The sequence below is a fragment of the Acipenser ruthenus genome, chromosome 45 (assembly GCF_902713425.1).
Source record: "Acipenser ruthenus chromosome 45, fAciRut3.2 maternal haplotype, whole genome shotgun sequence".
Classification (NCBI taxonomy): Eukaryota; Metazoa; Chordata; class Actinopteri; order Acipenseriformes; family Acipenseridae; genus Acipenser; species Acipenser ruthenus.
In genome coordinates this window covers 10,021,515-10,039,176 of record NC_081233.1, presented here as the reverse complement: position 1 = coordinate 10,039,176, position 17,662 = coordinate 10,021,515, and the positions used below count along the sequence as shown (strand labels likewise).

The 17,662-nt window shown below is 44.8% G+C and overlaps 1 protein-coding gene across 3 annotated transcripts in view; it reads left to right on the top strand.

Annotated features, from left to right (window-relative positions):
- The first annotated feature begins 7,783 nt into the window (after positions 1–7,783).
- LOC131720857 (retinoic acid receptor gamma-A-like) overlaps positions 7,784–17,662 on the top strand; it is a 33,282-nt gene continuing 23,403 nt past the window's right edge. The window contains exons 1-3 of one of the 3 annotated variants that reach the window (XM_059013108.1): positions 7,784–7,974; positions 15,757–15,945; positions 16,595–16,993. In XM_059013108.1, coding sequence (XP_058869091.1) covers positions 16,816–16,993 — 178 coding nt within the window. In that variant the 5' untranslated portion in view covers positions 7,784–7,974; positions 15,757–15,945; positions 16,595–16,815. Of the gene's footprint in view, positions 7,975–8,126; positions 8,246–15,756; positions 15,946–16,594; positions 16,994–17,662 lie in introns of those variants that run through there. The other 2 variants (XM_059013107.1, XM_059013109.1) reach the window with 2 other exon arrangements.

The following is a 17,662-nucleotide window of genomic DNA, read 5'->3' as shown; positions in this document are numbered from 1 at the left end:
ATTTTTTATTTTTTATTTGTCGTTACCCAAAGGATGCGGATGTTGCGAACCAACAGCAGATGGCGCTCGTAGTCCAATTATTTAAAAAATGCACCAGGTTCTACAACATAACGTGACTATGATGATATTTTTAATTAAAAAACTAAATCTTTATTTTTATATAGCACCTTTCCTAGTGGACCACCATGGCAATACTGATACCTTACAGGGACGTTCCCATTGACTTCAATGCATATATATATGAGAAGGGGGCTGGTTCATTATCTTCACTGTGCTTTACTACACTGTGCTGTGCTTTTACCAGGGGGATACCACAGCAGTAAACTTGCTTTGTCACAAAGACCTCGTTGTGTTCAACGAGGGAGAAAAAAAGCCCTTTCCTGAACGCAAAGCCTCACACAGTAATTCGAGGAATCATTTCCACATGTGCAAAGAGCTTAGAGAGTCAGAGACTCTGACTCCCTCCCTCCCTTCCTATGCCCCTCAGACCCCCACAACAGAAAAACTGAACCCCAAAAAACGAATGCTTGTTTTATAAGAGAGAAGAGCGAGAGCACTGATTGTTAGTTAATCAACTAATTATTAAATTAGCGAGTCTTCAATTATTTTTCTTCATAATTTGGCGACACGTCACAACAGTAAAATCACAGTGAGCATATTGCAGTAATCTTGCAATATCGTAGCAAGCATAGTTAATATATATATAGAGAGAGAGAGAGAGAAAGAGGGAGAGAGAGAGAGAGACAGAGAGAGATAGATACGCACGCACACTTTCGCACGCACGTACCTCAGTGATTGTATCAGTCTCACACAGCCTTATTCTGGGGGGTGTGGGTGGTTTGGGGGTGCACTCTGTCACCTGTCCTGCAGTGTTGCCCCTCAAAATCTGTGGAAATCTGGGAGCTGTAGTTCATTAGTTTAGTATTCAGACAGGGTGCATGCTGGGAGCTGTAGTTCGTAATTCAGACAGGGTGCACGCTGGGAGCTCAGTATTCAGACATCTCCCTGTTAACCTGTAGCTGCATTCCTGTAACGAGAAGAGAGACAGAGAACCGGGCTGCAGTGTGGAAATCTTTTCTTTTTTCCTTTACTCTCCCCTCTCCCTCTCTCTGACCGCACCATGTTTGTGCCACATGTTGCTGTTCTCAGTTTCAAAGCTGCGGAGGGCAAACGCCGGGCAACATCCCAGCCTCCTCACTTCTTAAAGGAGAATCCGCTCTCGTAACCCTCACCCCCCTTTAAAAAGGAGTACTTTCTTTCTTTATCTAACCACTGAGCTCCTCAAACCCCCTGCCTTCCACACTGCAGCCCAGCGCTTTCTTTATCTAACCACTGAGCTCCTCAAACCCCCTGCCTTCCACACTGCAGCCCAGCGCTTTCTTTATCTAACCACTGAGCTCCTCAAACCCCCTGCCTTCCACACTGCAGCCCAGTGCTTTCTTTATCTAACCACTGAGTTGCTCAAATCCGCTGCCTTCCACACTGCAGCCCAGCGCTTGCTTTCTTTCTTTCTCTCTGTCTGTAATGAAGGCAGCCTCACAATTTCACATGACATCAATCAGGATCACAGGGGGAAAAAGTGATCTCATTACAGATGAGAGAGAGAGAGAGAGAGAGGGAAAGCAGGAGAGGGGGAGAGAGAAAGAGGGGGAGGGGAGAGACAGAGCAGGAGACAGGGAGAGAACTTGTTTTCTCTAATTTAAAAGCAGCGCAATGCTGTGAAATGATATCCTAGGAAAATCACAGCTCAAAGTGAAGCTGTGCAATCACACGATTGCTGTGCAGAGAGGGGCCCTTTTAAACAGCAACAGGAAATGACCTCACTCCACAGCCAGCCCTGCCCGCCGCAATTAAAATCAGAGCTGCCAGGAGGAGACCAACAAAGAGGGGCTGTGAGGAGAGGGGGAGAGGAGAGAGTGGAGGGGGGGGAGAGGAGAGAGTGGAGAGAGTGCAGAGGGGGAGAGGAGAGTGGAGAGGAGAGAGTGGAGAGGAGAGGGGAGAGAGTGGAGAGGGGGAGAGGAGAGAGTGGAGAGGGGGAGAGGAGAGTGGAGAGAGGAGAGAGGAGATTACAGCTTTCTATAGACACCATGTTGGGTAGCTGCTGTACTTCTGTACAGGGTTTTACAGTATTATACAGTGTGGTCCCGCCAGCATTGCCCTGTGTACAGTACAGCGAGGCTCTGCCCAGCACACAGCAGGCAATGCCAGTGTAAAAGGCTAAATTACAAGCCTTGTTAGCTCCCCAGTTTGTCTGCATTGACAGGGAGCAAAGGGGTGGGGGGCTTACTTCTTGTCAATTATCTGGGGATTTATGAGTCAGGGGTCAGGAGGGGACAGGGGTTAACTAGATAGGGGTCATTGATAGGCCTCCCAGGGATCCCGATTCAGCTCTGCTGTTTAGAGTAAAGCGTCATTTTGAAATTATATATAATCACATCAGCAGACCAGAGTGCTAAATGGATTTTAGACGTTACGCTTTCCTGAAAACAATGACCTTCTTAGAAAAAGATTATAAAAAGAGTTGTGTATGTGTGATTGGAGTCAGGAAATAAAGTAGTTGCAAGATATAGCAAGTAAAGGGAACAGAGAAAGAGAGGAGGGAAAGAGAAGAGAGGGTAAGATCAAGGAGGGAGATAGAAGAGGGGAGATTGAAAAGGAGCAATAGAGAGTAGGGAGACAGAAGAGGAGAAAGTGGAGATAAATCTTTCTCTCATTTGTCTTCATTAGCTCCTGTGAAGAGCAGCTCACTCTCATAAATCCAGCTGCTGCCAGAGAAGCAAGCAGCAAGTAACACAAACACAACATGACCTCCGACCCCACTGCAACCAGCCACACTGCTGTCAGAGTGAGAGAGAGAAACCCTCTGACACACACACACACAACCACTGAGAGGCAGACTGACAAGCACAGCGAGTCAGGCACAGACAGACACCAATTCACAGCAGGGCAGCTCTCTCGGGTCCTTCACAGGTACCCACTTGACGATAACAGGAAGTGGTTTTGCCGCCCACATCGACTGGCGAGGGAACGCCAAGAGTGTATGTGTGTGTGTGTCAGTGTCTCTGTGTTTTTGTGTCTGATCACTCTAGTCCCAACATGCCTCTGATGATAATTCACACCGCAGCCTCTGTGCTTCTCCACGGCACGCCCGATTCAGAGCAGACTGACACATTATGTGCTTGTGTGTGTGTTTCTCAGTGTGTGTTTGTGTGTTTGCTGGTTTCCAGTGCTTTTCCCAAGGTTGCACAATGCATTTGTTTACCCTCGCTATGCTTTACCATGCTGTCACTGTGCTTTATTACACTTTGCAGTGCTTTTACTATGGTAAACTTTATAAGGGTTAGTTACCTTAGTTATTTATTTTTTTTAATATGCTTTACCATACCTCTCTGTGCTTTACAATGCTTCCCTATGCTTTACCAGACCTCTCTGTGCTTTACAATGCTTCCCTATGCTTTACCACACCTCTCTGTGCTTTACAATGCTTCCCTATGCTTTACCAGACCTCTCTGTGCTTTACAATGCTTCCCTATGCTTTACCAGACCTCTCTGTGCTTTACAATGCTTCCCTATGCTTTACCAGACCTCTCTGTGCTTTACAGTGCTTCCCTATGCTTTACCAGACCTCTCTGTGTTTTACAATGCTTCACTATGCTTTACCACACCTCTCTGTGCTTTACAATGCTTCACTATGCTTTACCACACCTCTCTGTGCTTTACAATGCTTCCCTATGCTTTACCAGACCTCTCTGTGCTTTACAATGCTTCCCTATGCTTTACCATACCTCTCTGTGCTTTACAATGCTTCCCTATGCTTTACCAGACCTCTCTGTGCTTTACAATGCTTCCCTATGCTTTACCAGACCTCTCTGTGCTTTACAATGCTTCCCTATGCTTTACCATGCTGTCACTGTGCTTTACAATGCTTCCCTATGCTTTACCAGACCTCTCTGTGCTTTACAATGCTTTATTACACTTTGCAGTGCTTCTACTATGGGAGACTTTTATATGGGGGGGAGAGAGAGTGAGACCATGTCAAATATTAAATCAAATCATCTTAATTAAAAACATAAGCATGGTACCCCCCCCCCAACACTGAAACAAACAATCAGATCAGAATGCAGCTTCCTGTTCACAGAAACCACTCGAGATAGAAATGGCCGACATTTTCACGCAAACACCAAATCTCTTCGAAAATACAGGTCACAAACATCCTTTACATGAGAGGAACCACAAAACCACAGAGCACAGCTCCTCCCTGGGGGGGGATTTGCGCATAAACAGAAAGAGGGGAGGGGGGGGCGAGATTTTAGCTGGTAAGATTAGAGGGAGGGGTGGTGAGGGAGAGAAGCAGGGATGGCAATAAGACTCCCGCTGCATAGCAGTGTGATCCATTCCTGGTTTCACTAGGAGTTTAACCAGACACACCTGAGCTTGTTACCTAGACACACTGCGGCTAATCAAGCTGATAGTAAAACCCGGATTGGGTGACGCTGCTGTGCAGTAGGAGTCTTATTTCTATATAAATATTTTTTATACATGTTCTTTGATGGTTTCTCCATTGTGTCAGTATCTAAAAGTTTTTTAAACTTGTTCAGAGATAAAGAAATGATCGCTAGCAGAAGGGATACCCTCCCCTCCCTCACTCCCCCTCTCCGCTTCTCTCCTCCAGTTCAAATTACATTTCTAAAAATGTTTTTGGTTTGACAAGTTCCCCCCAAAATAAATTGAAAACATTAGAAAAATAATACTGAAAAATGTTAACTACCGGTACATTCTCCCCTCTCCTCTCCTCTCAAGTTCAAGTTCCCTCCTCTCCCCCCTCTCTTCTCTTCTCCAGTTCAGCTTCTCTTCCCTCACAGTATTTGCTTTGACAGGTGACTCACAGTATCGCTGGAAAGCTGTCGGATCACATCAAACCACAGCGGTGACCGTGACAATGACCCTCAGCCCACCTCCGCGACCTCCCCATGACCTCTGACACCCTGGCGCCCGCCAGCGTGCCCCTGCGGGGGGGGGCGGGGGGGGGGATGGGGGTGTCATGGGAGGGGAGTAGGCTTCCACTTGTGGTTGAAAGAGGAAAGTTTTTTTTAAAGGTTACAGAGAAAAACTAAATCTTCCCTGAACCCAGATTCCTTCTCTTAAAAAAAGGGCTTCCCTGAGCCTATTTCTGTTTGCTTGTTTGGTTTTCAATGCAGCAGGTTTGACTGTACTTCTGAACGGGTTTCATTACTTCAAACCCTGGTACCCAGTCCCCCTCACACGCCACATGATCATAAAGAAATCCCTGTCTGTGAAAAACAAACAAACAAACCAAAAAAAGTGCTTTCAGACAGTGCTGCACGGCCTGGGCCGTCTGAGAGTGAAACGTGTCACACCCCCCCCCCAGCTCCTTATCCTGTCAATAACCAACCAACTGCTGCTTCTCCTGCTGCCTCGACATGTTTTCAGCCAATAGCGCAGAAGACTTCACGGAGGTGGACCTAGGAAGTGCGAGTGGAACTGAGAGTAAGGTTTGCAAACTGACAACTCTCTTTAATCCTTTCATGAAATATCAAACCGCTAAAAAAAAAAAAGAGTACTTTTGGACACAAATATACTTTTCATTGAAAATGGCATCCTTATCATATGAGGCTATCGTGCATTTGCTTGTTAGTCTTCCATATGTCCCCTATATTTATATATAGCCTAGAAGAGTTTTTTCCCTGCTCCCATATGAAAAATATATATTATAATGTGTCCAAAACTACATTTATTTCAGCTATTTTTTAATATTTCAAACCTGAAAAAGGGTTAAGGGAGATCAGATTGAATAATAACAATATACCACAGCCCCGGCGGTGAAGGGGTTAACTCCGAGTGTTAGGTGCGGCTGCTTCTCCCCTCAGGGATCACACAGCTTTCTGAACCCAGCCAGCTTTCTTCTCCAGAGTCTGACAGCCTCGGAAAATCTTCCCTTGAAAGGGAGGGACAGAATTCCCACTCCTAAATCCCAGCAGCCCTCCCCATATTCCCAACCCCCCCCCCCCCCCCCCGATTTCAGCAGAGAGCTCAATCTCAGTAAATCAGATAAATCGGGCAGTTGAAGAATGGGTTGCTGCAGCTCTGGAGTGTGTAAAAGGCTTGAGAAACACAGAGAGAAGCTCGATGCCTTTTAAAAGCTCTGAGTCAAGAAGGCTTGTCATGGAACGGACTGAGATTTTCTTTCTGCAGCCCGATCAATAGCGATGCCCCTCGCCTGATTGTCGGTCCCGACTCCCCTCGTGCTTTTCCCATGCTTATACTCTGCATTTACCAGAGTTTACCCTGGTTTACTATGTTTATTAATATGCTTTACCATACCTTTCTGTGCTTTACAATGCTTCCCTATGCTTTACCAGACCTCTCTGTGCTTTACAATGCTTCCCTATGCTTTACCAGACCTCTCTGTGCTTTACAATGCTTCCCTATGCTTCACCAGACCTCTCTGTGCTTTACAATGCTTCCCTATGCTTTACCAGACCTCTCTGTGCTTTACAATGCTTCCCTATGCTTTACCAGACCTCTCTGTGCTTTACAATGCTTCCCTATGCTTTACCAGACCTCTCTGTGCTTTACAATGCTTCCCTATGCTTTACCAAACCTCTGTGTTTTACAATGCTTCCCTATGCTTTACCAGACCTCTCTGTGCTTTACAATGCTTCCCTATGCTTTATTACACTTTGCTGTGCTTTTACTAAGGGTTTGTTCTTTCATGCTCATCAATGGAGAGAGGATAAAGTGTTTTTTTTTGTAAAAAAAAAAAAAAAAAAGTTGGCAGAAAGAAAAAGAAAGAAAACGTATTAAATTAAGACCAGAGCTGCGTGAAGAAACAGGAGTTTTTAATTTAGTGCTGAAGTCGAAAAAAATAACCAAGAGAGGGAGAAAGAGAGGGGAGAGAGAAACAAGAATTAGAAACGTCTGTCTGCTTGACTCGGTTTCTAATCGTTTCACCTCAATAACACTGATGAAGACACTAGCATTAGAAACATCTCTCTGCTTGACTCGGTAGCACTGATTTTGCAGTGGGAAGTGCTGGAATGGGGGGGGGGGGGGCTCAGTTTAGTCCGAGGGCTGGATTTCAGTAGCAGGGTACCAGGTTCGGCTGCAGGGTGTGCAGTTGAAAGATCGTTCCAAAGATTTTTTTTTTTTTTTCCTGAAATTAAATCTGGCAGCTAGCAGAGGCTGATTGAAGTGTCTCACAGAAAATGTGTTTTTAATGTTCGAGCGACGAATGTTATTGTGTCAATACACTGAGAGAGGGGGGAGAGAGGGGTAGAGAGTGAGGGAGAGGGGAAGAGGGAGGGGTAGAGAGTGAGGGAGAGGGGAAGAGGGAGGGGTAGAGAGTGAGGGAGAGGGGTATAGAGTGAGGGAGAGAGGGGTAGAGAGTGAGGGAGGGGAAAAGGGAGGGGGAGAAAGATTAAAGATAGAATGACAATTCAAGAAGTGTATTCTTAAAAAAAGAAAAAAGAAAGTAAAGAGTAAAAATAGAAATGGGGGAAGGACGATAAGGAAGGAGAGTAAAAAGAAAAAGGCCAAGAAAAAAACAGACACACAGAGAGAGAGAGAGAGAGAGAATGGAAAGCAGGAACAAAAAAATGTAATAAAAATAAAAAACAGCCCAGCCTGGCTGCTCTCTCCCTCTCTTTCTGTGCATCTCTCTCTCTCGCCTGCAGGCATTCTGTGGTTTGTGAAAAAATGTGCTGTATATTTTGAGTGCCGTGTCACGTGACAAGCCGGTTCATGAATAGCACAGTATAATGATTTCTTAGTAAGAGAGAGCGAGAGAGAGCGAGAGACAGAGAGACTGCCACACTCACACATAGTCACACACACTCACCCTTCTCTCTCTCTCTCTCTCTGGGTCTGTGTTGTTTTTTGGGAATCGTCCTGCCTGTGTGTCACCCCTTTTCCAGCGCGGGACAGGGGTGCATTGGAGCCCCCTGCTACCACAAGGTAAGTGAAGAATTGAAGAGGGGTGCAGGGGGTTACAGCTGTACTGCCACGCTCCCCTCTCTGTCTCTCTTTCCTCCCCTCTCTCTCCCTCTCACAAGTCTCAGCAAGAAAGGAAAACCAAAAAAAAAAGTTAAAAGCAATTTAAAAAAAAAGAAAAAAAAAACTTACTTTGTAAAACAAGAGGAAAAAAGAGAGACAGAGAGAGAGACAGAGCGATAGAAAGTGTGTTGTTGAGATTTCTGGAGTGGAGAGAGCTGCTTTATTTTTGTGGGTAAGTTTGTGTGTCTCTGTGTGTGGTTGTGCCAGTCTCAGCGCGTGTCTCGGTGTGTCTGTGTGTCCGCTTAGAGTCAGAGTTAAAACTACGAACAAGCAAGACTTCATAGTTTCTTAATAGTTTTGTTTCCAAGTGTGTGTGCGTGTCTGTATGCGTGAGTCACTGAGAGTGTCTTTTTAGCATGTGTGTGAATGTGTGTCAGTTTTGTTGTGTGTGTGTTTCAGTTTTTATGCGTGTCTTTTCTGTGTGTTGTGTGTTTGTGTCAGCGTATCCGTTTCTGTTTTGTAAGTGTATGGGTTTGTGTGTTTTGTAAGTATGTGTGTGCTTGTGTGTCTGTTTTGCGTGTGTCAGTGTGTATATGTGTGTGTGTGTGTGAGTATGTGTGTGTGTCAGTTTGTGTATGTTTGTGTGTGTGTGTGTTAGTCCGAACTGTAACTAAGTATTTGGCATGCCAGCACTTTATAAAGCTCTACATGTTTTGCTTGTGCACATTTAGAGACACAGAATTGTTGGGGGTGTTGTTATTCACTTTGCTGGGTGCTGGTATTCACTTTGCTGGGGTGCTGGTATTCACTTTGCTGGGGTGCTGGTATTCACTTTGCTGGGGTGCTGGTATTCACTTTGCTGGGTGTTGGTATTCACTTTGCTGGGTGTTGGTATTCACTTTGCTGGGGTGCTGGTATTCACTTTGCTGGGGTGCTAGTATTCACTTTGCTGGGTGCTGGTATTCACTTTGCCGGGGTGCTAGTATTCACGTGTTGTTATTCACTTTGCTGGGGTGCTGGTATTCACTTTGCTGGGTGTTGGTATTCACTTTGCTGGGGTGCTGGTATTCACTTTGCTGGGGTGCTGGTATTCACTTTGCTGGGGTGCTGGTATTCACTTTGCTGGGGTGCTGGTATTCACTTTGCTGGATGCTGGTATTCACTTTGCTGGGTGCTAGTATTCACGTGTTGGTATTCACTTTGCTGGGTGCTGGTATTCACTTTGCTGGGTGTTGGTATTCATTTCTTCTAATTACTCATCAGCATCTTGATTGGAGCCTTTGTTCGTTCCAAATCATTTCCAGAGTCTGTGGTTGGAATAATTTGGGAATTCTCGTGGGCTGGAGTGAGTGTCCTTCCTGCCTCAATAGCAGCCCTCAGCGCTGCTTCTGTACAGGCTGGGGGTGGGCTCTTATTCAGTTGTGATGTTCATCGTTAGGTCGTCTATCGGATCCACAGGTTCGTTAGACGCTGAAAGTAATGACGCCTGTCATTTAGAGATATTTTTAAGATATCTCTAAATGATCATTTGGCTCTTGCCATACAGGCTCCTGTATCAAATTCATCTGCTGTTTATCATGCATGCTGCAACCGCACTGTACAGCTGTGGCTACAAGTTTTGCATCACCACCCTTAGAACAAACTCATTTTGCTTCATAAAGGTCAAATTAAACCTGCTGAATAATGTTAACATATTGCATTATATACCGCTTTGTAGTTTTCCGTATATTTAACGAAACACTGAAAAAAATTGAAAAAAGTGATATTTCGAAATCTAACATGAAATACTGTACTGCTATTATTATGGTTTCCGGTAGACTTTGCAGAATTGGGGGCTGGTTGCCTGTTGAGTTCTGAGTTCTATGGGTAAGAATCAGCAGCTGGACCGTGAGGAGAGATCTGTCCAGCATCAATACAAAGCTATGAGGAGTTTGTTTTGAGTAGGAGAAGTGTCCGTCAGAACAGGACAGAAAAAAGTCCTCTTTGTCTTCCAAGCTCTGCTCAGAGTTAGTTAGTTAACTGGATTCGCAAAGCAGTTTAATTAGTGGTTAGGCGGTGTTGACCGTAAACTGTGTATCTACACACTCTACTGCACTGTGCTAGCACCCTCAATACTCGTTCCTTCTAGTGTCACCTCAGTAATGCTGATGAAGGCGCTAGCATTAGAAACACCTGTCTGCTTGACTCGGTTTCTTCTAGTTTCAATAACACCGGTGAAGGCACTAGCATTAGAAAGGCCTGTCTGCTTGACTCGGTTTCTTCTAGTTTCAACACTGATGAAGGCACTAGCATTAGAAAGGCCCGTCTGCTTGACTCGGTTTTAACTTGTAATGATCTCTGGAATGCGATGCACCTCATTTCCTCTCTGGATTACAGACTGCTCTGTTTATGACCTGGGAGGGGGAGAAGAGAGCCAATTAAATTAATTTACTCACCTCTCAATTGCATAACAGCATTTGCGCACCCCCCCCCCCCCACTGTAGATTCACTCTCCCTGTGCAGCAGGTATTAGGGACCCCACATCCTGACCCCCCCACACTGTAGATTCACTCTCCCTGTGCAGCAGGTATTAGGGACCCCACATCCTGACCCCCCCACACTGTAGATTCACTCTCCCTGTGGAGCAGGTATTAGGGACCCCACATCCTGACCCCCCACCCCACACTTTAGATTCACTCAACACAGGCAGTTTAAAATTACTTACTCTGTTTACATTTTCTTTCTTTCCCTCTCCCCTCTCTTTATATCTGTCCAGTGCTTTGCTCTCTCCCCTCTCCTCTTTCCCCTCTCTTTCTCTGTGTCCAGTGCTCTGTCTCTCTGGCTGATATGCGTTCTCTCCTCCCTCCCTTCCCTCTCTCCCTTTCCCCCTTCATCTTTCTCTCTGTGTCCAGTGCTCTGTCTCTCTGGCTGATCTCCCCTCTTGTAGCAGAGTCACTCCTCAGGACTATGGGTTTCAGTCGGTCTCGCCCAGCAGTCAGTGTGAACAATGCATTCCTCCGGCTCTCAGGGTGTTTCCACAATTACTGCCACAAGCTCCTGCTTACGGGCTGCAGACTCCGCCCTGCTGCTTAATCCCCCGGAGCTCAAAACACAACTCGGAGTGTCACTGCGCCATCGGCAAGCCGACTTACACCATGACGAGGAAATGGACCCCTGACACCGAAACATAAATAACATACCAGGGGTGGAAACTAGACTCCCGTTGCACAGCAGTCTGTTCCATTCCTGGTTTCACTGCAAGTTTAATAAGACTCACCTGAGGTTACACTTAGAACTTTTAAAGTCTGTTTCAGAGCTCTTTTCACAATGTCTGCTCTAGTGCACTGATAGTGTAAGGATTATCGCCCACATTGTCAAACAGGTAACACAGCGATAACGATCAATGATGTGGTACAGAATAGAAAAGCCAGAGCACTTGTTCTGTTTGTTTTTCTTTCCCCCAATCGCTCTTCCTGCAGTGATTTAGAGGACAGATCTCAAACCCCAGTGCACAGACATTTTGACAAGGGGCTTTGAAACAGACTTTAAAATTCTATGTGTAAAAATTTGCCAGGATGTTAACAATGAAAAGAAAAAGGACAGGTGCGCTATTTAAACAGTTGTAGCACCACGTGGGGACGGGCAGCGCTGTATTTTCCACAACCCTGCTAATTACTCTTTAATGAGACACACCTGAGCTTGTTACCTAAACAAATCTTCAAATAGTATTAAGATATCTGTCATTCATTTTCAGAGATCTGTCATTCAAAAGACATCTTGAAATAACTTCCTGTGTATTTTTTATCTGTAAATCATTTAAATGATATCTAAATGACAGTTTGACGTATTTAAAGCTATCTGTAGATCAATTTGATTGATTTACAGATAACTTAAAATGTTTCTTTAACAATCTGTCAAACTGCACATGATATCTCAAAATGTTTGAATGATATCTTGAAATGTTTTAAGATATCTCTAAATGATAATTTGGCTCCTGCCATACAGGCTCCTGTATCAAACTCAGCTGCTGTTTACCATGCTTGCTGCAGCCTCACTGTATAGCTATGGCCAAAGGTGTTGCATCCCCCAACAGAATGAACTCATTTTGCTTCATAAAGTCGAATGAAACCTGCTGAATAATGTTACGTTAAGATATTGAATTACACACCACTTTGTAGTTTTCCATATACTTCACAAAAAACTGATTGAAAACTTTGACATTTCAACTTGAAATCCAACATGAAAAACTGCTGTACTACTATTATGGCTTCCGACAGACTTCTTGCGATATCATTTTGTTTCTTTAACTACATGATATTAAATAAAAGATCTAAATGATGTTCACATAGTTTTTTTTTTCTTAAATGATGTTTCAATCCTAAAATTCTAGGTGATGAAAAACTTTTGGCCAGAGCTGTAGAGCAGCAGATATGCTCATAAATCAGTCTGGGATGCTTTGTGTCTAGTTTGGGCTGTTTCTCAAGCGCTCTGACAAGCCTTGCATTTATAAAACAAACTCCCCTTTGAGCTTGTCAACACCAGCGAGGCTCCAGAACGTGTCAATTAACCGTGACCCCCGACCCCGCTGCAGGCCGGGAACACGACACCGTCATTAGAGCGAGGGTGCCGGTGACCCCTGACCTCCCACAGTCACTGCAAGGCACGTTGGGAGTGAAGGATATTATATATATATATATAAATGTTTCTAATGCTAGTGCCTTCATCTGTGTTACTGAAACTAGATGAAAGCAGACAAATGTTTCTAGCAGTTTCTTCTAGTTTCACCTCAATAACACTGATGCAGGCACTAGCATTAGAAACGCCTGTCTGCTTGACTCGGTTTCTTCTAGTTTCAATAACACTGATGAAGGCACTAGCATTAGAAACGCCTGTCTGCTTGACTCGGTTTCTTCTAGTTTCAGTAACACTGATGAAGGCACTAGCATTAGAAACGCCTGTCTGCTTGACTCAGTTTCTTCTAGTTTCAATAACGCTGATGAAGGCACTAGCATTAGAAGTGCCTGTCTGCTCGACTCTTTCATTCAGATTACTGCTGGTATACAGTAAGCCTCCTCTCCCCAGATCCTCACCAGTAGAACAGCTTGCTTCCTTCCTGACTGACTGACTCTGTGAGTTCTTTTTTCGTAGCCATTGTTCAGACTGATTCTGTTCTCGATTCTCGGCTGGCAGTGCCCGCTGACTCTTGATAGTGTGTAGCGTCTCAGTTCTCTGTGGTTTCTGTGCCAGTCATAGCTGGCATATCCGTTATAAAACGGCCTCTTTTTTTATTTTTAACTTATCTTGTGGTTGAACGTTGGGGTAAATTCGATTTATAATTACAATTTCAACAGGTATATTTGACTGGAACACTGAGCCTGAGTAACCAGTGTGAAAAGCTATGTTTGCCAACATTATTTGTTAATTGCTAGACAACTTTTGTGTGTGTGTGTGTGTCTCTTACTTCCTTCTCGGGGGGGAAAAAAAAAAAAAAAAACACAAGCAAAGAATCAAAACCAAAGCAATTTGTTACTCACCTAAAGGTTATCACTGCACAATGTAAGCACTGATTACCAGGAAAGCATTGGGGTTTTTGCTTTATTTGACGTTTTCAGCATTGTAGAAGGTTAGAGAACTCCACCCTCAACACTGCAGAGTGCTTTGTCTGGATATATTTGTTGGTCCAGTAATGTTGCCTCCTTCATGACCAGCACGTCCCTTATATATAGGAGCACCTATTTGGTTGCATTGCATGCATGGATGAGTGATTGCATACTTAGAGTTGAAAGTGGGGTGTTCGGTAGAGCGGTCAGTTCATAAGTTTCGTATAACTGAGGATCTACTGTAGATAGACACACAGACAGACAGGCATTGATATACTGTAGAGGTGGGGTGGGAGACAAAGATAATATATATATATATATATATATATATATATATATATATATTCAAAAGCTCTTAAACAAACACAGCACCTCGCACTGAGGGATATGCCCCGGAGCGGAGAGGCGGCTGCAGTTTAAATATACCTGGTGCCAGTTTTCTTTTCAAGGTTTATAATTTGAGAGAGCCACCCAAGTGAACACGGAAAGCCCCGAGTTTTTTTAAAAGCACTTCATGTACTGGCTGTGGGTTGATGCAAGTCTCCCCCCCCCTCTCCCCCTCCCTCTCCCTCTCCCTCTCCCTCTCCCTCTCCCTCTCCCTCTCTCCCGTCAGAGAGTACACACCACCTTGCAGTGTGCACACACGGCGAGGCAGGTCCAGTCAGGTCGATTCGAGGAGTTTAAGAGAGCGATGAGATCATTGCGTTGTAAAAGTAACAGCGTGTATTTAAAATAGGTTTAAAAAATAATAAAATGAAATAAAACCAGGCGCCTCTGCTTGGTTTGGGTGAGGAATAAGGGCTGCTTTGACGGAGGCACAACAAGCACCGGCTTTGTTGGTGATGATGAGGGAGACAGGGAGGGAGGGGGAATGGAAATTAAAAGGTGCACATTTTGGAAAAAGAGTGAAAAACACAGGATTTGTTTACCCACCGTGGCTCGTGTGTGTGTGTGTGTGTGTGTGTGTGTGTGTGTGTGTGTGTGTGTGTCTGTGTCTCTGTGTCTGTCTCTCTGTGTGTCTCTGTGTGTCTCTAACATTTATTTTTCTCCTGGTCTCCATCGTGATGCACAGTTCAGCTCAAGTGTAATAATATTTGCATTGCTTTGCGTTTAGCTGTTGGGATTAGTGTTTATACGTTTATTATTATTATTATTATTATTATTATTATTATTATTATTATTAATATTATTACAATGTTTTGCTTTCTAATTGTATAGATATATGCATTCATATTATGTATGTTAAGTACCATCATTTACCAGCTCCCTTCTCAAAGTTTACTGCGATGGTAAAAGCACAGCACAGTGCAGTAAAGCACAGAGCAGATAATGAACCCAGCAGAAGAAAGAGGAGAGAAGGAGAGATGATGGAGAGAAGATGGAAGAAAAGAGAGAGAGAGGAGAGAAGCAGAGAGGAGGGAGGGAGAGAGAGAAGGAGAGAGAGGAGGAGGGAGAGGAGGGAGTGAGAGGGGGAAGGCTGTCGCTCAGCACCCTGACTGGAGGGCTGTTTTCCTGAAACGTGGCTCAGCCCAGAACAGCCCGACATGTGGAACAGTTTAGCAGAGTGGAACTCCTAATTAGTGGTGAGCTTGAAACAGGGACCAGACGCCACCACAGAGAGAAAGGAGCAATTAACTAGAGAGGGGGGGAGAGAGAGGGGCAGAGAGAGAGGGGAGAGAGAGGGGCAGAGAGAGAGGGGGGAGAGAGAGAGAGGGGGAGAAAGAGAGGGGGAGAGAGAGGGGGGGAAGAAAGAGAGGGGGAGAGAGAAGAAAGAGAGAGAAAAAGAGAGGGGGAGAGGGGAAGAAAGAGAGAGAGAGAGAGAAAGAGGGGGGAGAGAAAAGGAAGTAACATAGGGAAATAAGAAAGAGGGGGTTAGGGTTACGTTGGGGTTAGGGTCTCTCCCCTCCCCTCTTTTCTCTCCGTCTTCTCTCTCTCTCTCTCTCTCTCTCTCTCTCTCTCTCTCCCCTCTCCCCTCCTCCTCTCCGCTCTGGCATTTTAAACAGAGCACGTCTTTATGCTCAGTGGCAGAGAAGCTGCTGATTTAAATCATATGGCTGGGCCCAAGAAAATCACAACGCAACTTGGAAAGATTTCAAAAGTGGAAAAACAAACCCTCCCTCCCTCCCTCCCTTCTCTCTCTCGCTCCCTCTCTCTGTCTTTTCAGGTCATGCAAGCACTGCCACAGTTCAGCCAATATAAGTTATATTATTGAAAAAGAAAAGAACAAAAAGCCTCTACTCTACACTCCTAGTGCAAAATACAGTGTGGAGATTTCCTCTCCCTCTCCTGCACCCCCTCTCCCTGTGGCCTCAGTACGGCTCTCTGAATCATGCCTCACCTATACATACAGCAGGTACACCACAGTGTATTAAACCATCCCCCTGCAACACTTTCAGTGGGTGGACTGTGTTAGTACCACTTTGAACATATATGGGATATACAGATATATTTTTACATCCACTAGGGGGCAGAGTGTTGATATAGAGCTGCACGACCCGATTATGGTGCGCAAGCTCTCCACAGGATAGGGTCATTGACTGCTGTTGAGTGGACTGATTCAGCATTCACAGTGACAGGAGTGAAGAAACAGCTGCTTGGGTTTGTGTGGATCGCTGTTCTGCACAGAGTCTAAGAGAAGCAGCGATCATCACAAACCCAAGCTGCTGTTTCTTCACTCCTGTCACTCTGAATCGATCGACCCCAGCGACCCTCCCCTGATTTCAGTGGAGAGCTCCGTCCCAGTAATGGAATAATGGATACACGGTTGGCGCCGCTCTGCTCTGATATTTAGCGGCGGTACCCGAAGGGCGCTGTCAGTTTCCATCACACGGGCTCTGATTGGTAGATTTGAATGGCATGCTGTTTATTTGTTATGTGTGGTTATTGCTGTCAAGTTTAATAAAATCTCTCTCTTGAAATAAGACAGATGTTTAGATCATTAAAAGGAACGTCGGTTTTGTAGCTAGCTAACTCTCTCTCTCTCTCTCTCTCTCATTTCAAAGGGAAGGATATCGACAGACTCTCTACACATCCTCATCGCGGCTGAATATCGAGGAAAATTACAGACAGACAACGGAGAGACAGACAGACAGCAAAAACAACAACGAACTGCAATTAAAAAAAAAAACAATACACACAAACTTAAAAACATAAACTCCTAAAGGAAAAAAAAACCCTTGGTGCCTTCTTACCTCAGGTCTGTCTGTCTATCCGTCTAGTTGCCATGGCTACTAACCGGGAACGCCTGTGTGCGTCGGCGGGCCAGGTGGGTCACATGACCAACTTCCCCCCTGCGGTCTACCCATTCGCCTTCCGGAGCCACTCCCCCTTCGACCTGCTGGCCAATGGGAGCTTCTTTGGCAGATTTGGGGCGGACCTCCAAAAAGAAATGGCGGCATTGTGTAAGTAGACTGAACTCAACTGACAAACTGCGTTCCATCTCTGTCTGTTAAGCTCTCTGTTTTAGTGTGTTTAGTATTATGGGCTGTGCTGACACTCGTACTCCTAACTACCTTTATATCGGCTGGTATTAAACAAAACCGTTCTTTAATGTGTAGATTTCAAAACAAGAAATGCTGTCCTTCCCTCGCCTTTACAATGGAATACAAGTCAAGGGCGCCACTAAAGTCCATGCGCTTTAAAAAAAAAAACAGTTTGTGCCACAAAAAACTTGTGAAAAGAAGAACTCAATTATTACATTTTTTGTTTTTTAAGCACATAGAACAAAAGATACGCTATAAAAACACTAAGCGATAAAAAAAGCTAGTCTCAATAGCTCTGGTTAGTATTTTATTACACACTGTAATGTTGCCTGGCTATGGAAAAAAAAAAAAATGGAGAGGCTGATATCAATGTGCCCCCCATGCACACACCTGCTTTTGGGGGGTAATTATTCCCAAGTTCTGGGTCCAGGTGCTACTGGGAGGGGAGGGGAAGAGAGGAGGGGGGTTTGTTCAAATCAGGGGGATGGGATCATTGCACACACACACACACACATTTTATTTTCCTTCTTGTTCAAATCAAGACATGCTGTAGCTCCGAGCTGCGCTTTCAACTGTCAATCTCGACTC